Source organism: Moschus berezovskii, chromosome 14 (genome assembly GCF_049115385.1).
Source record: "Moschus berezovskii isolate FMDL1 chromosome 14, NW_MosBer_1.0, whole genome shotgun sequence".
NCBI classification, from domain to species: Eukaryota; Metazoa; Chordata; class Mammalia; order Artiodactyla; family Moschidae; genus Moschus; species Moschus berezovskii.
In genome coordinates, this window is record NC_142473.1 from 60,538,445 (window position 1) to 60,558,990 (window position 20,546).

Consider the following 20,546-nt stretch of genomic DNA (forward strand, 5'->3'; position numbering starts at 1 on the left):
TTTTGGAGCCTAAGAAAATAAAGTGTCACTGTTTCCATTGTTTCCCCATCTATTTGTCATGAAGTGATGGGACCAGATGCCATGATCTTTGCTTTCTGAATATTGAGTTTTAAGCCAGCTTTTTCACTCTCCTCTTTCACCCTCATCAAGAGGCACTTTAGTTCCTGTGAGGTACGGTTTCTTATTTATTCTCTTCTTACAGGTTAGGAATCTGAGGCTCAGGGGGAGAGAGTGACTAGCCCAAGGTCCATAGGTAGCCGAGGACAGAGCAATGATTTCCACCTGGGACTCTTAGGTGCCAAGGCCTCTCTACCACACCACATTCCGCTTCTTGTGTTGACTGTGAGGTAGTAGAAAGAGCACTAGAGTCCTAAATATTGTTCCAACTCTGCAGAAAACATACTGTAACCCAAGACAGATCTGTTTCCCTCTCTGGGCCTCATCACTATCAATCTAGGGTGATTGTTACAGGGATTAAATGATGTAATAACCGTAAAAGTATCCAGCACAGTCCCTGGCATGGGATAACAGCCAAGACTGTTGCAGCAAAAACAGTAATGAGTGAACAGCCTTTCGTACATACCAGCCAAACAGAACTGCAAGAGTTAAACAGTCTTGGTAATCTTTAGCTGTTACTACTAACAAACACTTGTAGCTGGACTTGTCCTTCACAAAACTAATTACTCTCTGATTCCGTATAAATTATACTCTACAGCTGGCATTCTTCTCCCCCTACATTCCCTTGTAGGATTCTGCACTTCCAAAGGAAGACGCTCACAGTCAATAACTTCGGGGACACCAGAGCAGGTGGTTGAGCTACCTGATGCCAGCTTTTGGCTGTAAACTTGGAGAAAAAATATATATATACAAGACTTGTAAGGATATAAAATCTCTCCCTGTTCCCCAGAGAAGCAGGGCACAGTTGAAGCACTAGCCTGCTGTGTACTCCCCTTTGCCAAGCAAAGATGAAGCCGTTTCTCTATTTCTTCCAAACTCTGTCTCTGCACATTTTTTATTCAGCACTGGGCGATAGGGGGTCAAGATTTTGGCAACAATGTGACCACAAGAAGGGGAAGAGAATGGGGAAAGTGGTAGTGCATATGTGCAAAGTGTGCAGCAACATAATAGAAGGAGGGACCAAATTCTCCAGGCATTGGGTTTCTGGGGAAGGGAAGTCTGGACAGAGATTTGAAGAGTTCAGAGGCCCTTGCTTCCCTTCCCTCTCTCCCTGTAGTTCCACGTGACTTAGAGGACTGGAACTTGGGATGTGTAAAGGGGAGCAACCAGAAGTGAAAAGCTAGGATCCAGGGTAGCCTATTACATGGGCCTTGAACGTGAAGCCAAGGAGTTTGACTTTTGCCATTGAAAGGTTTTAAAGGGGCAAGCATCCTGATCCATTTTGCAGATTTGCAGTTTAAAAAGGTCATTTTTACTGCAGCAAGAACAGCAGACAGGAGGAGGAGCCTGGAGGCCAAAGGACCATTGTGGGGGAAGGGGGAAGGGCGGATTGAGAGGCCCAATCCAGTCTCCAGAGGCCACCTCCCACTGAGAAAAGATCAAGCCAGGGAAATGATGAATGTAGCAGTTCAGTGAAACTGCCGCCAGCTGCTGGCCAAGGTGTGAAAGGTAGTTTGTTATGCTTCTGTTAAATGAGAGGCCCTTTGGAGGGGCGGAGAGCCTCCAGCCTCTGTGGTTAGAGCCTGCAGACAAAGGACAGTGGGAGTTAGAGTTAGTGTTTATCTCCATTGTCAAATGCTGAGCCTGAGCCTCACCCCAGAACTCCACCTTAAGGGAGGAGAGGATGCAAGTTCTCCAGCACAGGGCAAAGGTTGAGAGGGAGGGGTCCTTTGAAAGATGGCTCCCTCCCCCATGGGAGGGCAAGAGGTGGCCAGCAGGTGGGCTACCTGAGCAGAGGGTCAGGTGACCATTCTCCTGGCTTCTCCCCTCCCAAGCCAGCTCAGCTTTCCAGGCCACACACACCATCCCTGATCAGAGACAACCTGGTTTAATAACAACGGTAATAACCACCCACAATGGCACTTCCTATCAGCCAGACTAAAGCCTTACTAAGTTACTGTTTACTCCTCACAACAGCTCTATTACAGCTGCAGAAACTCAGAGAGGTTAGGTAACTTCCCTAAAATAACCCAGAGCTGGTAAGTGCCAGGGCTGGAACTTGAACCCTGGCAAGCTGGGGGCCTTCACCAGGCACGAACTGGCAGGTCTCTCCCACCTCCAGGCCCTGAAGAAGTAGGAGCGGGAAGGTCTCTGACCCTTCTTGAGGGCCCCAGGATGCACAGAGAACCACTAGGGGATGCACGGTTGAATGTCAACAGCATCCTTTTTAAGTACGACTGTGAGGAGACTGGGGGCAAAGAGATCTATGGTACAATTTCAAAGACAGTGTGATGAGACGTCTGAGCTGGTGGCCTCCCAGTTCTAGAAGCTGGGAGTCTAATGAGGGGAGGACAATGAGAGGCAGAAAGGAGGGAAGGAGGGGAGCTTTCCCTGTCCCAGATTGGTAGGACTAGGCTCCCAGCCTTCTCCCTGCACCTCCCTAACTGCCAGGGCCCCCCAGCCTCGCTATCCCGGGGGAGCAGAGTCGCCGCCACCACCACCACCACCACACAGCCACACAGACTCGTGCCAGTGAGGACCTGCAAGAGCACTTTGTCCTCTGGGAAGCGGATTTGTTTTTGCTGCCCTGAGGCCCGGGGTAGTGGCCTCTACTCCTCCCTCCCCATCTCCTTACTTGTCCCTCTCCTTCCCCAGGCAGACAGACTCAGAAGCTCAAGCAAATTTTTTTTTTTTTTAATTAGGAAAAAAAGTAATAAAAGGAACAAAAAAACTGGGTGTGCAAGTCTGGGCTACTATAAAGGGAACACTGCCCAATCTCTACACAGCAGGAAAGCTCCTGGGAGGTCCAGGGTTCAAGGCCAAAACCTTCCTCAGTCCCCAGGCCATATACTTCTGGGGTGGCTGAGAACTAACACTTCCTTCAACCCCAGAGTGTCTGGGTGTGCAGGGAGACTCAAATTCAAGCCCCCCAAGCAAACACACACACACTCCTTGTAGGGAATGCATCCAACAGGCAATTTCTTCCCCCCAACTCCCAAGTGAAAAAGGTTTCTTGGATGCTATTCTGCACTTTTTACCATAAGGAAGGGTGAGAGAGGAAGGGCTGCTGAGGGAGGAATTGATTTAAACTGCTCCCAGTTTCCCTTCTTAGAAATCTAACCAGAAGTCGACGGTTCCCTCCAGGAAAAGAAAAAAAAAAATCTGTTTCCCTCTCTCTCTCTCCTCTCTTGCCATCTTTTCTGCCTAAGCCTGACTGTCTGTCTGTCGATTCGTCTTTTTCCCTGCTTCAGATTCTTGGACTGCCTCTCACTAACGTCTCAGAACCTCTTTCACCCGTTTTAAAAAACTGGGGAACCGGGTGATGAACTCGAGAAGAGGGAACCCTCACCACCCAATCTCTTTCTTAACAAAACATCTCTCTTTCTCTCTCTCTTCACACACACACACACTCTCCAGCGACCTCCAGATGTTCCCGACCGTGCGGCCATCTGCTGAGAAGGCTCAGGCGCTCCGGGGAAGCGGGCAGGGACCCCAGGATGCAGAAAGCTAGGAGCAAGGCCGCCTAGAGTAGGCGGGAGCTGCATGCGCACTTTTGCGACGCTCCCTAGGGTGGAACCCGGGCTGGGCACGGGCTCTGCCGGCGGGCGGGGGCGCGGAGTGGGGAGCGCGCCGGGAAGGGCCGGCACTTTAGCGACACTCCCTAAGTCGCCGGGCGGCCGGCCCGGGCCGCCACTGGGCGCCGGGCGGGCGGGGGAGCGCCCTACGGCGGGCGGGGGCCGGGGCCGGGGGCCGGGCCACGCCGCGCCGAGAAAAGCGCCGGCCGGAGGGCGCGCGGCCGCGCCGCCCGGGTGAGCGTGCCGAGGCGGCTGCGGCGCAGGCTTCCAGGTGAGGACGGGCGCCCGGGCAGAGCGGGAGTTCGCGCTGCGGGCGGAGGACTCGAGGCCCCTACCCCGGGCTCGCCGCTCCATCGGGCGGGCGAGCGGCGCTGGACGCAGGGGCGGGGCCGGGGCCCCTCAACTTTTCCCGGACCCGGGGCGTCGGCAGCGGCCGCCTGCCGCCCGGGGCTCGGCCGGAGTGAGGAACGCGGACCTGGAAGGGGGCTTCCAGGAGACAAAGGCGCTGACCCGGGGCCGTGGGCGTCGGCCGGCGCCTCCGGGGTCTTTGTGCGGACACGTGCGTTTGTGGGTCTTTGTGAATTTGGTCCGGGGACACGCATCTGCCCGCGCCTTTGTGCGTCCGTGACTTGGGGGAGGGGGCGCGGACCCGGGGTGGGGGCCCGCGTGTGGGCGTGGGTGTGGGTGGGCGCATCGTCGTGTCCGCGTACGTGGTCTGTGCCTGTCGACGTGTCTGGGTTGGGTGTCCGCGGAGTATGTGCGCGCCGAGAGCCAGACACCGCCCCAGCTGCTCGCTCCCCCGTCCACCCGGGCCGACTTGGCTGCAAACTTTTCTCCGCGTTCCTCCTCCCCGCTGCTTCCCCGGCCGGGGGCCAGGGGGGCGCTGGCAGTCCTCCCTCCCTTCACCTCAGGGGTCTTTAGAGCCGAGAGGACAGGGAATAGGATTGGTGGGTGGAAGGATCGGCAGCGCCTGAAGACTGACCCGAGCCAAGGCTGGGCAGAGCGTGCCGGACACCCCAGGCGAAGTGGCTGGGAGAAGAGAGGTAAGCAGCGGGTCCTGGCCCCCGACTTGCGGGCCGAAGGGAGGAGAGGAACGGGTACCTGGTGCGGCCCGCCCCACGCTTCTCGGAGAGTGTATGTGACCGAGAGAGACTTGTCTGTTCGGCGGAGAGGCCAGCCCCTGGGGCCCCCTTCCCCCTCCTCCCGCTCCTCTTCTTTGAGATCCGCACTGGGTTTGCATCCCGCCCCTGGGGTGAGGAGATTGAACCCTCCAATCCCAAAGGTGAGAAGATGATGACGGCTCCCGGGACCTCCAGCTGGGCTGCTGGCAGTAGGAACCTTGCACACTCTAGTTTCAAATGGGACATCCACTGGCCCACAGTATGGCACTAGGCAAGTTGCTTAACCTCTCTGAGCGGCAGTCACCCTGTCCTGGATGGGGTGAAAACTCCCTCGCGAGGCGATGAGCAGCACAACCAGGAACGGCCAGAGTGCAGTGCCCACCCACACTTGCCTAGCGGAGAAGGTGACTCAGGAGCTTCTGATCCTCCCTGCCTACTCTACCCTTCGATAAGTCCAGACTTGCAGAATTCAGGTCTGATCTGAGAGGGAGGGCTCAGGCTGCCGGAGCCTGCTTTTTGATCCTGGGTGGCAAAGATAAACCCAACAACCCCCCACCCTCCCCCACCCCTTGCCAGTCTTTAACCTAGAATTTTGCTAGGTCCTGCAGATGTGACGGAGAAGGCAATGGCAAGCCACTCCAGTATTCTTGCCTAAAAAATCCCATGGATGGGGGAGCCTGGTAGGCTGCAGTCCATGGGGTCATTCAGTTGGACACAACTGAGCGACCTCACCCACTCCAGTGTTCTTGCCTGGAGAATCCCAGGGACGGGGGAGCCTGGTGGGCTGCCACCTATGGGGTCGCACAGAGTCAGACACGACTGAAGCAACTTAGCAGCAGCAGCAGCAGCAGATGTGAAGGGTGGGTACAAGCCACTCACCTTGGAAAGAGGCAACTGTGGGTGCTTTCCTTTCCCTCTTTGGGCCTCAGTTTCCCTGCTGGAAAAGGGGTTGCTGACAGCAACCTCCTTCCCTTCTTCCCTTCCTATTGTGTCTGACTGGTTGAGACCTTAGAACCTGGAAACACTTTGATGTTTAACACTTCCATTCTGACTTGGCACTAATTTACTCTTTTGAAGAGGGAGAGGGGAGATGGCTGGGCAGTTATGTAGAGATTGAGGCCTTCCTGGAGTCCCTGCAGTCCAGGAAGCCTGAAAAGCAGCAGAATGGGGAAGTGGGGGGAATACACTGGGAAAAGAGGCAGAAAGTGCCTCCCCCTTAGGGAACTGCACTGCATGACTCGTGTGTCCTGAAACAGCACAGGGGTGGTCAGCATTGTGCACTGCCAGATGCAGAACTGGGGAGGAAGGGATGGAACTCAACCTGAGGCTGGGAGGGACTGCAGGGGCCACAGATGAGGGCCTTGAATGCCAGACCTAGGAGCAGAGATCCAGGCAGTGGAGAGCTGCTGGAGGGTTTTTTAAGCTGGCATGATAGGGTGGGGTTGGTAATTCTAAGAAACTGTCCTCTGGCTCGTGGGTGGTGCTGGAGCCTGGGAAGCCAGTCTGGAGGCTTGAGTGCTCCAACCTTTTAGAGTCAGAAGGAGATTTTCATTTACTTCATTGCTTCCTAGCTCTGTGATTTTGGGCAAGTGATTCTACCTCTCTGATTCTCAGTCTTCTCATCTTTCAAATGAGGATAGTAATTCTGGTCTCGCTGACTGTTATGGTTGTTAAATAGGATGACAAACTACCTGTGCTAATAAAATGAGAAGAGGTTTGTGGCCTGTATTACATTGTCCAGATGTCTGTTGAACTGTAGTAACAATAGAAGGCAGAGCCAGTATCTACTATGGCTCCTAAACCTTAGTTCACCACCTGGCAAAAGCCCTAAGTATCCTGCAAGCTTGGACCCACTGGTACCCTCTCCTAGCAGAGGGAAGCTTTTTGCCCAGGGCATTTCTCCTATCTGTCTTGTCCACTTCACATGGTCAGGTCCACGCAGGAGAGGAGCTGGGCCATCAGATTTGGAGATGGCCACACATCACAAAGTGTTTTGAACCTTGACAGGGGTGGCCCAGGAGGAGAGTGACCTTTACTGGATGAAGGGCAAGTTAGACTGGGAAAACCTCACAGAGGAGGTGACTTTTGAATCAGATGAGTGAGAATTTGTATGGAGGACAAAGAAAAGGGCGTCTCTGTCATCTTCACTGAAGGGGACAGCCTGTGCAAAGGCGTGGGGCCCAAAGAGAAAGACAGGCTCCTAGACAGGCAAGCTCTCTTGGCAGGAGAGGTTTGAAAGCAGGAGCAGTGGTGCAGTCCTGGTCTGTCTGGATGGCATTCTGGTGCCCAGCAAGGCTGGCAGTTGGAGGCAGAGGGCCAGGAATGAGGCTGTTGCAGCAGTTCTGGCCAGGAGGCCTCCTGAACCCGACCTGCTCAAGGCCAAGGGGAGAGGAAGGGGAAGACAGTGAGCCACCCACCCAGGGGTAGCTGCTGAGTCTCACCTGTCCTCATTCTGTCACCAGTGACACACCTGCTTCAGCCTCCTTCAGCCTCTGCGATATTTCCCCACTCCCTTATCAGCTTGCTGGCAGAGCACTTGTAGCCTGAGTGAAGCCCTGGAGGGGGCACTGAGAATCCAGGAAGAATCCATGTTGGAGTCTTCTCTATCCTCTGCCCCTGCCTTGCTTTCAGATCTGCTGGTGTCAACTGCTCCTTTTTCTTTCCTGGTCTCTGAAGTGACCCGCTGGTCAGGGGGTGGGGCAGGAACCCACATGTGGTGAGCACCAGTGTGTGCCAAGCCCGGAGCTGAGTCTTCCCTTTATCTCATGTAACCATCAGTGACCTTGTGGGAACAGTACCAGGTATCTCACCAGTTTGCAGAGAGAGGACACACAAGGCCTCCTAGCAGGTGAGGTTTGGTGGGGTGGAGCATGTGTGCCTGACTGCAAAAGCCATTTCATCTGCCCCATACTGCCTGCCCGTGTGTCTACACATGCCTCAGACCAAAGGGAACTTGCCAAGCTTCAGAATGGAGAAAATAGTATTGGGAGCCTTGTCCATTTCTCTGTAGTCTCCAGGGATGACGTCATGGAGGAGCCTAGGCACCAGGTGTCAGAATACCTGGATCCTGAGTCCAGCCTCTGACCTCACTGCCTCTGTGACTCTGGGCAGATCACCGAAACTCTCTGGGTCTCTAGGCAGGTGTACAGTAGATACCGTGCCATCCAGCCTGCTGATCCTGTAGGGTGACTGAGCAGATGAGAGTTGAGGAGGCAGTGGAAAAACTAAGAGGTGTCCTTCGGTGAGGCGGCAATGTTCTAAACGCCTGGTGTGTCTTCATATAGTACCTGCTGTGTGCCAGGCATAGCAGTCAGCTTCCAAGACGAAAAAGTGAATCTAACCCCATGCCTGCCCACGGAGCACAGACAGGTAAATGTAATTATAGTCCAGCACAATCCACGTGTGCCCATTTGTAAGTTGAGGCACAGCTGTATAAGGAGCATTGGATTTGGTTTGAGACTGGTTCCTGGTCTGCCCCACTCAATGTCAGTCTTCTTGTCTGCAGAACAGGGACAGCAGTCCCCACGGTCAAGGGTGGTGGGGAGGCAGCAACGAGCCACAGCTGTAGAAGTGCGTGGCGAGCTGATGTGTTTGCACAGATGTGTGGTATTAGTGCCTCTGTTGGGAGAGCCAACCCTCAAGGCTCCGGTAGTTTGGCCCTAGGCATTCTTTTTGCCTTGCGTTTCCAGAACTGACTTAAGCAGTTGGGGGCCAGGACACTGATGGAATTCGTTGGGGATTTCGTTGGCGTCAACTTGGGTGAGCTCACGATGAATGTAAGCAGGGTGGGACGTGACTCAGCACTGAACAGCCAGTGGAGACAAAACCCATCTTGGGTGGGTGCTCGGCCCCCTGCCCAGTTCGTCCCTTTACCAGGGGCTCCCCCTTGAAGACCTGGTGAGGAGCTGGCAAATCTGTGGGCCAGAGATGCTGGGGTGCAGGTGACTGGGACCAGGAGGACACGAGCTGGAACCCCTAGCCCCAGAAAGACCTCAGAAGAGAAAGGAGATGGGAGCCTTGCCAGCAGACACCAGCATGGTGACCAGAGGCTGTTAGCACAAGCAGTCGAAGACCCGCCGGGTGCCTGGCACCTCTTTGGGTAGTTGGGAGGGGAGGAAAAGAACAGCAAATAACGCGGTCATGGCTTTCGGAAGGCTTAATAAATCAGCACCGTCCTGTCCACCGTGCATTCAGCACCCAGCTTGTAGCAGTTGCACCAAATGTTTCACTTGCTCTCCCCTAATGCTTCTGCCAGCCCTGTGTTGTCGCCCGTGTTGAGGACACTGAGCCTCAGCTAGGTTGAGACGTGCCCAAGGCCAGTAGGTACAGAGCTGAATTCACAGCCAGTTCTGTGTCCCGCGATTGACTCTTAATTTCTGGGCCCTTCATTCATCCAGCAAGTTTGCCATGCCTGCCAGGCCTGGCTCCAGCCCCAGGTGGGGGAAGGGATAAACAGGTGAAGAAGGCAGGGTCACCGCCCCAAGATGCTCACACTTCAAGTAAGGAAACAGGCAGGTCAGTAAAGGCAGAGAATTTACCTAGTGTGCGTCTGAAGGTGTGTTGACAGTACGGAGCGAGAGGCCGCGGGAAGCCAGGAAACGAGGGGGAGTGGCCCAGGGGCCTGAGTGGACAGAACGGGCTTTGTTCCACTGGCAGGCCTGGGGGATGCGGCTGTCCAGGCAGTAGCGTGAATCATCCAAACCCAGGTCCCAGGTCCTGCTGTGCCGTTTCCTTGCTATCACAGTCCCTCTCTGGGCCTCAGGTACCCGTGATCTCGGAGGGACCTTCCAGCTCTTCCAGCCCTGGAATCCTCTTGAGTTTGGGGAAGTGTGCGCTAAGGCTGAGACTTGTTCAGAGGCCACCACCATAGGTTGAAATCAAGGTGGGACTTTCAACCCAAGGAGGGAGGACCATGGGGACAGATCTGCACAGAGATGTAGATACCTGTGTGCCAGAGAGAACTTGGTTTCTGTAGGTAAAGCGGAAGTCAGGAGGTTTCCAAGAAGGGGCATGATCTAGCCAGAGCTGCTTGAGAGGCTCTCCTAGCAGGGTCTGGGGTGTTGCAGTGGGCAGACCTGCCTGGGGACCTCTTAGGGTCCCACCACTGATACTGTAACTTTCCTTAGAGTCCTGATGGACCCATCAAGGAATCACTCAAGGCCCCTGCTCAGCGGACCTCATGCCGTATCCCCCAGACGGAGGGTGGGTACTGTCACTAAGCCTTCGACCGGCTGCCCTTATGTTCTGTAACCTGGCTGATCAGTAATGACTTTGATCTGCAGGTTAGGGTTTGGAGAGTAAGTGAAGTGTTCTCTCTTGGCCTTCCACAGTGAATACCTACCTGTCTGCCTTCCCCTTTCTCCTGAGCGTAGATCACAGGGTCTCGAGGGAAGGAAGGAGGCAGAGAGTCACTTCTACAAGACAACAAAACTGAGGCTCCAAGAAAGAAAGAAAGCTCTGAAGTTCACACAGTTAGTAGCAGGACTGGGACTAGAGTCCTGGTCTCCTGGATCTAAGGCAGGTGCTAGTGATCTTGATATGAGTTGGTCTCCTGTCCCCGTTGCTGGTTTGTAAGCCTTATGCAGACAGAGGCCCTGGGATCTCCCGCCCTGACCCCAGTGTGTACCTCACAGGGCCTATCAGACTGCCTTGCCCTCAGTAAATTTAGTGCTGTGGTTGGTTGATTGTGTCTGCAGTGGATACGGGTCGAGGTGGAATGAGAAGGCACGGTCTTTCAATTATATGGCTTCCACCCCGTTGGGGCCTCATTTCTCTGTAGGGATGTTGGTCTTCTGAGTCTCATCTTCACAGCCATCCTCTCTGCGGCTGATGGAGCCATCATTAGTATCCCAGACTCGCAGCTGAAGGAACTGGTCCAGAGGGGTTAAGTGACTTGCTCAGTTCCACTGCAAGTTGATGTCGGGAGTCTCCTCACTCTCTGCAGGCCTTTCCTCTCTGTGGAGCTGAGGCTAGCGGTTTTTGTGAAGAGGAACTCACATCAGTCATCCCTTCCCAGACTCAGCAGCCCTGTTGAGAAACAGCATAGCTATGCTTCCCAGGAAGAACTGCTTTCCTGGAGGGTAGTAGTAAGACCTTTGCCATGTTTGATAGTGTCTGCTGGAGGAAGAGAAATCCCCACCCCACCCCCTCCCTGTCTGTGGAGGAGGGCAGGGGAGCCCCCACTGTACCCTCCCTCTGTGGGGGGGAACCATGCTCAGGTGCCTTCCCCCCACCAGTACCTTTCATCCTCATGACAGGCCTGTGAGATGTCTATTAACACCTGTATTCGACAGATGAGGAGACTGAGGCTTGGAGATTGTGGCTAGCCACGGTCAGAGACAGCAGAGACGGCCATGAGACAGTCCTGTGAGTCTTCATCACTCAGTGTGTTTTATAACTATATACATATATTTATAGTTGCTATAAGAGGAAATAAGAGGGAGGAGAGGAGATTAAGACATGAAACCACCCAAAGTTCTGCCCTCCAGGGCAAGACCACTACTGGGTGGACAGCTTTCCTTCTAGATTTTCTAAAATTACAATTTAGGTTGTTTTTTTTTTTAATATATAGCTATAATTTTCTTAGCATGCAGTTTACCCTCATGATCCTAGCATTATGGCATCAGCCCCCTCCTGCATGAGGCTGCAGTCTCTTCTGAGTACTATTTTTATTGACTCCATAAGATCCCTAGGAGAGTTCCACAGGCATCTTGAGGGGACTGAGAAGCGCTGGGCCTGGAGTCAGGCGGTCAGAGCCTGAGCATCAGCTGCCATCACCTCACTGGGGACCCGGGAATAGGATGAGAGACCTCAGCTTCCTCATCTAGAAAGTGAGGGATTGCACGCCCTGCTTTCTAGCCCTCACAAGCTCAAATAAGCAAAGGTCTTTTGGAAAATATCAAGGACTGTGCCCTTGGTAGGGGTTTTCCTTATCTTCCCTCAGTTTCCTCCTGGGAAGGTTCTGCCCTGCCTTTGGCTCTTGGGCCTTTTGCTCCAAGCAGCGAAGCCAGACCCCAGCATCTCTGAGTCACTCACACGAAGGCACCCCTTTATGTTACCCTAAAGGGGACATGGCCTCTGAGCAGAGCAGAGGCACCAACCCTCAAAGACCACTAGCCCATAGCTCTGCTTTACTCCCTTCTGGGTTCAAAGTTGAAAAACCTTCCAGAGATTTCCCTCTTCTTTTTTTCTTCTCCCAGCTCCCTGGGACAACCCTGAGAGACCTCTGGACTCTGCTGTGACCTCGGGAACGCCCAAGAGCCACTGAGTATTAGGAAGCTGGGCACTGATGGTCACAGCAGCTGACTAGCTGGAGCCTGGCCCTGGGACCCTGGACGCTTAGCTCTTCTTTTTGCAGCCACACACAGAAGTGCATGTTCCACCTGAACCTAGCCAGTTACGAGGGTACAAAGGCCTGAGCTCGCTTGCTGGGCTCTGGCACCTTCCTTTGCCACCCTCAGTTTCCTCCTCTGTAACACGGACATAAGACTGATGACATCCTGGAGTGACCAAGAATGGCGTAAGGGAACATGTGACTGGCACTTGGTGAGGACAGGCTCGGTCACTGTCAGCACTTTCCACTCAACGTCCAGGCCTGGCCCAGAACAGGGGCCCTTGGAGAGGTGTCCACAGTGCAGGACTGGGCAGGGACCTTGTCTGGGGTGTCCTGGGAGCATCCAGGCGGGTCTCCATCCACACTCCTGCTCCTCTGTGGCCCGGTGATGACCACCAAGCACAGGTCCCCAGCGCTTCACAGTTTGCATCGCACTGTATGTGACTTGCATCAGTGTGTATGAGGCCGGCAGGAATTAAAGGACAAAGCCGAGGGCTGGAGCGGCCCCTCGTTGTGGGGGGCGGGTAGGGGAGCACTGAGCTGAGTTACATAAGCAGGAGCTCATGAGGGGCGGTTTGGCACTTGAGAGGCACATTGTATAATCACCTTTGGGAACGAAGAGTAATCTTAGGCCTTTTTGTGTGCATTTGGTGTTTGTTTAAACCCCAGGAAGGGGTGGGTATGAGCAGATCAGCTTAGCAGGGAAGGTGAGGCCCTAGGTAGTAATGAACTCCTGCTGTGAGAAGCTCACCCCAGGGAAGAAAAGGGGTGTGAAGCAACTTAATATTTTCCTTTTGGTTCCAGACATTGGAACACTCTGTCCAGCCTCAATTGGGACTGAGCCCAGGATGCACCTGGGCTGGGTTTAATCCTCAAATTGGACTCTACAAAAGAAAGGAGTGGGAGAGGAGGGGCCTGCAGAGGGAGGCTGGGGACAAGAGGCGAAATGCAGATCAAGTGGCTGCCCCTTTAAAGTTTCATGTAGAACTGGTAATGCGATCCTGCTGCTCCCCACCATCCACCCTTCCCCCAGCCCACCCCTCCCTAAAGGCCAGGGGGAGGAAGGTGGGGGGACAATGGGGCAGGGGTGCAGAGCGGGGAGCTGGGCCAGTCCAGCTGAAAGATCTGCTGGCCTGAGGCTTAGTGTCTTCTGTCTCCGGGCTGAGTAGCTGCTCTTCTAGGGGGAGAGGGTGACCACAGACTGTCCAGTTAGCAGCTTTCTTTCACTGCTTAGCCTTCTATCTCATCCTCCAGGGAGCTGCAGATGTGTGTGGGATTGAAGGTGACAGTGTACAGGTGGTGCTTGGCATCAACAGCAGCTGCTGTTAGAGTTATCCAGGGAGGGACAGTGAAGCCAGGTGAGGGCAGTGGCCTGTGTTGTAGCCCCTGTCAGTGGGAAGAGCCCCTCTTGGACCGCATCTCTCCCGCCAGTCCTGGAGGCAGCAGAGGAAAGTAGAATTAGGACTGAGCAGGCAGGTTCTAATCCTGCCCTGCTTTTTACATACGGATTTTGGGTAAAACCCTTTTTGTCTCTGAGCCTCTATTTATCTATATAACGGGGGACACAGCCCAGCTGCCTGCTGTGGGTTAAAGGAAGGGCCAGAAAAGTGTAATTGCTCTAACAGCTTGGGGGTCCGGGCGGGCAAGGGGAAGGGACTCAGCAGAGTGGTCCCCAGGGCCCATCTGGAAGTCTAGACTCAGGGTCCCCGGTTGGAATGAAGGATCCTGCTCCTGGAGGCCAGGCCAGGGGAGAGGGCTTATGACTGTGACCCAGCCACTGTTACCCACAAAAGGAGTGAGGAGGGGACAGTCGCTGCAGGCCCCCATGGCAGGACAGGCCGCTGTCTGGGAAGCTGGAGCAGGGTCTCAGGCACAGCTCAGCCAGTCTCAAACCACGACATGAGCCATGTCCCTTTGAGCACCGCTCAGTTCCGCTCCCACTCACGTGCGGCCGCGCATGACTTTCTGAACCTCAGTCTCAGTTCCCTCTTTGTGAAGTGCTGACAAGATTGCTGCCATGTGGCTTCTGTGGCTGTGAGGGTTGAGTGAGACCGTGCAGGGAGCCAGCTCGCACAGCACCGAGCCCGTGGCACGTGCTCCGCAGAGGTGAGGGGAGCACTTAGGCCTCTAAGCTGGGACCCCTCCCCAGGAGCACCCGGGCGGAGACCAGCCCATGAAGCCTAGACCCTCCGAGCTGGAGAGGCCAGCCAAGACACATCTTGTCCAGTGCGTTTCCAGCTGGGTTCCTTCACGTCCCACGGCAGGACAGTGAACGCACATGGAAGACTCAGGCTCCCGCCTTCACTACAGCCAGATCAGGCCCACTGCCACCTGCCAATCTTATTCAAGAAAGGGTTCACATACTTCCAGTTTAAAACCCAGCTATCTAGCCTAACTCGCCATATACAGATGGGGAGACTGAGGCCAGAGAGGAACAGGGACTAGGAATTATGTGAGGAAGGGGTATTCAGGGAAGGCGTCTAGGGGCACCGAGGGGCAGGTGGCAATTTTCAGCTGTGCCTACACACGTTGGCCGGTGTCTTCCAGGGTGCGCGAGAACCATCTGGAATGGGGTGCGTACCTGCGTGCGTGCTTATAGTCAGTTCAGTTGTGTCTGACTCCTTGTGACCCTTTGGCCTGTAACCCTCCAGGCTCCTCTGTCCATGGGATTCTCCAGGCAAGAACAGTGGAGTTGGTTGCCAGGCCCTTCTCCAGGGGATTCCCCACCCAGGGATCGCTCCTGCATCTCTTATGTCTCCTGCATTGGCAGGCAGGATCCTTACCACTAATGCTACCTGGGCAGCCCCTGGAACAGGGTACCCACTGCCAACCCTCACCTGTGGTTCTCTTTCTAGCCCCACCATGCCGTGGCCCCTGCTGCCGCTCCTGCTGCTGCTGCTGCTGGCCGCAAGCGGGGCCCAGACCACCCGGCCCTGCTTCCCCGGGTGCCAGTGCGAGGTGGAGACCTTCGGCCTCTTTGACAGCTTCAGCCTGACACGGGTGGACTGCAGCGGCCTGGGCCCCCACATCGTGCCCGTGCCCATCCCCCTGGACACAGCCCACCTGGACCTGTCCTCCAATCGGCTGGAGACAGTGAACGAGTCCGTGTTGGCAGGGCCGGGCTACACCACGCTGTCCGGCCTGGATCTCAGCCACAACCTCCTCACCAGCCTCTCGCCCACGGCCTTCTCCCGCCTCCGCTACCTGGAGTCGCTCGACCTCAGCCACAACGGCCTGGCCGCCCTGCCCGCCGAGAGCTTCGCCAACTCTCCCCTGAGCGACGTGAACCTCAGCCACAACCGGCTCCGCGAGGCCTCCGTGTCTGCCTTCGCCACCCACAGCCAGGGCAGGGCGCTGCACGTGGACCTCTCCCACAACCTCCTCCACCGCCTGCTGCCCCATTCCTCGCGGGCTGGCCAGCCGGCGCCCACCATTCAGAGCCTCAACCTGGCCTGGAACCGGCTCCGCGCCGTGCCCGACCTCCGGGGCCTGCCCCTGCGCTACCTGAGCCTGGACGGGAACCCGCTGGCAGCCATCGGCCCCGGCGCCTTTGAGGGGCTGGCGGGCCTCACTCACCTGTCCTTGGGGAGCCTGCAGGGTCTCCCCCAGCTGGCGCCCCACGGCTTCCACGAGCTGCAGGGCCTGCAGGTGCTGGACTTGTCCAGCAACCCCAGGCTCCAGTGGGCAGGACCTGAGGTGTTCTCAGGCCTGGGCTCCCTGCAGGAGCTGGACCTATCAGGCACGGGCCTGGTGCCCTTGCCCGAGAAGCTGCTCGTCCACCTCCCGGCACTGCAGAGCATCAGCGTGGGCCAGGGTGTGCAGTGCCGGCGCCTGGTGCGGGAGGGCACCTACCCACGGCAGCCTGGCTTCACCCCCAAGGTGGCCCTGCACTGCATAGACACCCAGGAGTTAGCCGCCAGGGGCTCCAATACCTTGTGACGAACGGTGCGGCCTGGGGCTGTGTGACAGGCTGTGCCCGGGTCCCTCAGGCCCTGGGTCATTCACACTCTAATGGGCCAGTGCCCACAGGGACTTCCATTCATGTGTGGGAGCATCACTGAAAGAGAGGCTTCGGACCTGGGACCCACACCCGGGAGCAAAGTCTTGCCCTCTTGTCTGTGTTGCTCCCCAGACCATAAGCCGAGGGTCTTCGATGCCAAACCAGACAGCAGTTCCCTGCTGTCCTTCCCCACTTGTCCCCAAAGTGCCTTCCCTGAGGCCTGGACCAACCTGACCTGTGATAGGAGGGGGGCGGGCGGGAGGTCCAGCCACTCGGACGTGGGTTTCTTCTATGACATAAATCTTTGTTCTGGCCACGTGAGGCCTACCTCATTCTTTTTTCTTCCCCTAGAACTCTGGATAGGACTTCAGTTATAGAAAGGATGGGAGAAAAATGTCAAGCCCACTTCCTCATGTGACAGACGGGAAAACAGGCCTAGAGAAGGAAAAATGGTGTTCAGCGGTCTTACAGCAGCAGAGGCATGAGTGAACTCGGTGTCTTGCCTGCCTGCACGCAGGGCCTGTTTGCACTTTTCTCTCTTTAAATCATGCCCCCCCTCCCCTTTCTGGGCTCCCCCTTGCTTCCAAGACTCACACCCTCCCATTTGTGCCCTTCCCCTGTCATCCCCAGGAGGGCAGGCCAGGGCACTCTGGGCCCGGTAACTAGCTTGGCCCAGGCTGTCAGTTCACCTCAGAGCCTCTGGAAGCATCAAGGGTGCCAGTCCCAGCCCTGTCAGTTTCCCACTCGGGTGGCATCCCCCAGCGTCCAGAATGGAAACGTGCTCCTTGACCCCTGAGGTACTGCCTCTAGCTGGTTCCCCAGGAGTTGATGCAGTCCTGGAGCCCCACCAGCTCCGAGGGGCCTCCTGGAGTCAGCCCCTACTGGCCTTGTGCCCGACAGCCCAGCTCATCCTATTGCGAATGCAGCCAAGGAGGCAGGGTAGCCCCCACCCATGTTTATGCTTCCCCACCAGGGTGGCATCTCAGCTTCCCAGCCCTGGGCTCTTTCCTTAGTTTTATAAAAGTCGTTGCCTTTTTAATGGACTGTCACTTAGCACCCCCCACCCCCCATCCAGGTCCCTGCTGGCAGGGGATTGGAAATACTTCATTTGTAAAAGAAGGAGGACATTGCATTTGTTCACTTTTGTAACATTGTGTCCTGGGGATGAGCTGGGAGAGGAGGTGTTGGGTAGAAGCCAGCCATACGTCGCCATGTTGGCATCCATGGGGCGGGTCCCTCAGAGACACCCACAGGACAGTGAGAGCTCTGTCCTCCCCACCAGCCCCACCCAACACCTTGGTTTAATAAACACTACAAAGAGTCTCCCTCTTGCCATCATTTGACCAGCATCCATTGACATTCCCCAGACAGATCTCTGGGGCCACAGGGATGAATCAAGACAAGCTTGTTCCCTCTGAAAAGCCCAATAACCTCCTAGGAATAGGGGAGTGAGGGAGGGAGTTTCTTGGGGTGGAACCTTTCAGTGCAGCTTACACTCTGTCCACCTTCCTTACCTCCTCTCTCCCTGCCTCCCCAGCTCCAGCTGTCAGGCCCTTGCATGCCTCTGCCTTTGCTCAGGCTGTTACTCTGGGACCTGGCCATCGCCCCGATCCCAGCTTCTCAGCTCCCTTCCCAGCCTAATAGACCCAGTTTCTGCCTCATCTCCTTAGAAGCTTTCCCCAAGGTCTCCACCTCCCTCTAAGCTCCAAAAGTACTGTGTTCCTTCTTGGCATCTGAATGCTGTGATCCCCTCTCCTGTTCACACACTTCCTGTGACAGGGAACCCACTTCCAGCTCATCTGAATGGCTCTGCGGTCAGCAAGTTCTAACTGGCCCAGATCTGCAGGAATATATCCATAACTGTCACCACCACCACCACCTGTCTGTTCTGTGCCCCGGGACTCAAGTTCCTGGGATGGGAGGGGAAAGGACACACAGGGGACACCTGACTGTAAGAGCAAGCCCTTTGGTGGGGTTAGGAAGGCTTCCTGGAGGAGGCTCATCCATGGAATCAAGAAGGACGGACATTTGGGCTATGTGTGTGGTTGGGGTGCTTGCCTATCACATGGCTTAAGCCCCCCAGGGCTTGGACTCCCTGAGCCAGAGGCTGGCCACCAGCAATATGGGAAAGGTCTGAAGCAAGGGGGACAGGAAAGGATCAGAGTGAGACCCAAGCCTTCACATTCCTTAGATTGGTACTTCACCCTCCCACATTCCTTGGGGCAGGAGAGACCTCAAATACAGGGGTGGAGGGAGGGATCCCAAAGACTTTCACCCAGTGGGTCTTAAAAGCCCCATATGAAGAAAGTGGGTATTAAAAATCCCGTTCCATTCTGGAACTCAGTCGTGTCCGACTCTATGCGACCCCCGTGGACTGTGGCCTACCAGGCTTCTCCGCCCATGGGATTCTCCAGGCAAGAATACTGGAGTGGGTTACCGTTTCCTTCTCCAGGGGATCTTCCCGACCCAGGGATCGGACCCAGGGATCGAACCCAGGTCTCCCGCATTGGGGGCAGACGCTTTAACCTCTGAGCCACCAGGGAAGCCCAATTAGTGGCGCTAAAATCGGAGGAAAGGTAGCTGGGACTCCTGCGAGTCACCTGGCCCTGAGCTGCAGCTTCTACATCTGCAAAACGGGGCGGGGAGGGGAGCGGCAGCAGGAGGGTGGGCTGCTCCTTCCCAGTGGGGGCATCACCTTGCACCTCCAGCGCCGGCTTGGCCTCACAGAAGCAGGCGTTCCCGCGGCCCCTCCGGAGGCTCTGAGCTCGCAGCGCCACCTCGTGGTCGCGCGTGGCCAGACACCCCAGATCCGAGGGGTCGCCAAGCAAGGCGCAGAGCCGCTGGAGGCCAAAGTAGACCAGTGCCGTCTGCGCAGTCATCGCTACCGCCTTCAGCCCGCCACACTCCGCCCTCTTGGAATCCCGGGCAGAGAACGAGCTCATTGGAATCTTACAGTCATAGAGATTAGTGCAAACATTCTGTTTTGGAGTTCCAAAAAAAGGGTTAAAATTGTGTGATTTCGGCCAAGTCACATTTCTGGAAAATGGGGATGAAACTATCTCCCTGCACAGGATTGTATGAAGAGGAAGTAACATTTGTAAAGAATCAGGTACAGTACCTGGCACAAAATACAGACTCAGAAATGTTTGTTTTCTCATTCATTCAACCATAGAATCATGAATTAGATTGTAGAACCACGTGGTCCCAGACTTATATTTTGATATCCGATTCAGAACTGAAGGATTTCATAAAGCTTTAGGATGGTAGACCTGCAGAGCCATAGTGTGGTCCACGGGATCTTTGCTCTGTGCACCTAGGCAGAATAGACCTTTAGCACACATGTCAGCTGAGTTTCAGAGAGAGGGAAACAGCTGAGCACAGTTTGTCATCATAGCACAGGCCACAAGCATTTCGCTGCACCCCATTAATAATTCAGTTGTGGTTTACTGGGCACGTGTCCCTGGACATGGTGTCCCTGCGATCCTTTGCTCCCCATAACTGGCCTGGGCATTGCTGTCGCCATGCACAGCTGAGGACACTATCCTGCTCCCGGCTTCATCTGTCAGATGGCCAGTCTGGCTTTCCTGGCTGTCCTACCTCAGTGTCCAGGTCAACTGTGCAGGTCACACGTGTCAGAGAGGGCAGAGGTGCTCTGAGAAACCAATAAACACTAGGAATCCATTTATTTTTCTGCTGGAAGAGAAAGAGGGGGTGGAGTTATGCAACTCAGAGTATCTCCAATCAGACCATGGACTCTAGAGCAGGAAAATGTTAGTCACTCCGTTGTGTCCAACTCTTTGCGACCCCATGGACTGTAGCCCACCAGCCTCCTATGTCCATGGGATTCTCTAGGCAAGAATACTGGAGTGGGTAGCCATGCTTCCAGGGAATCTTCCCGACCTAGATATCAAACTCGGGTCTCCTGCACTGCAGAGCATGAAAAGTCAAAGATAAAATCCTTCCCCTCCTGGCCCCATTTTACAGATAGAAAATGGAGGCTCAGAGAGGAGCAGCCCAAGGTTACATGACAGGTGACAGGGCCACCTGGCCAGGATTCTGTGCTTCAGGACTGGCTATATACTTGGTGGCTGCTGCTGCTGCTGCTAAGTCACTTCAGTTGTGTCTGACTCTGTGTGACCCCATAGATGGCAGCCTACCAGGCTCCTCTGTCCCTGGGATTCTCCTGGCAAGAACACTGGAGTGGGTTGCTATTTCCTTCTCCAATGCATGAAGTGAAAAGTGAAAGTGAAGTCTCTCAGTCATGTCCAACTTGTTGCGACCCCATGGATTGCAACCTACCAGGCTCCTCCGTCCATGGGATTTACCAGGCAAGAGTACTGGATTGGGTTGCCATTGCCTTCTCCATACTTAGTGGAACCTAGGGTAAAATGAAAATGTAG

The 20,546-nt window shown here is 55.3% G+C and overlaps 1 protein-coding gene across 2 annotated transcripts; it reads left to right on the forward strand.

Annotated features, from left to right (window-relative positions):
• Positions 1-3,837: 3,837 nt before the first annotated feature.
• Positions 3,838-19,871, forward strand: TSKU (tsukushi, small leucine rich proteoglycan). 2 transcript variants are annotated; one of them, XM_055423738.2, is made up of 2 exons: positions 3,838-3,963; positions 15,002-19,870. In XM_055423738.2, the coding sequence occupies exon 2, from the start codon at positions 15,009-15,011 to the stop codon at positions 16,083-16,085; it is 1,077 nt and encodes a 358-aa protein (XP_055279713.1). In that variant the 5' UTR covers positions 3,838-3,963; positions 15,002-15,008; the 3' UTR covers positions 16,086-19,870. The 2 variants fall into 2 exon arrangements, with proteins under 2 accessions (XP_055279713.1, XP_055279714.1); XM_055423739.2 differs by lacking the exon at positions 3,838-3,963 and adding an exon at positions 4,364-4,735 and having other exon boundaries at positions 15,002-19,871.
• The last annotated feature ends 675 nt before the right edge of the window (positions 19,872-20,546 follow it).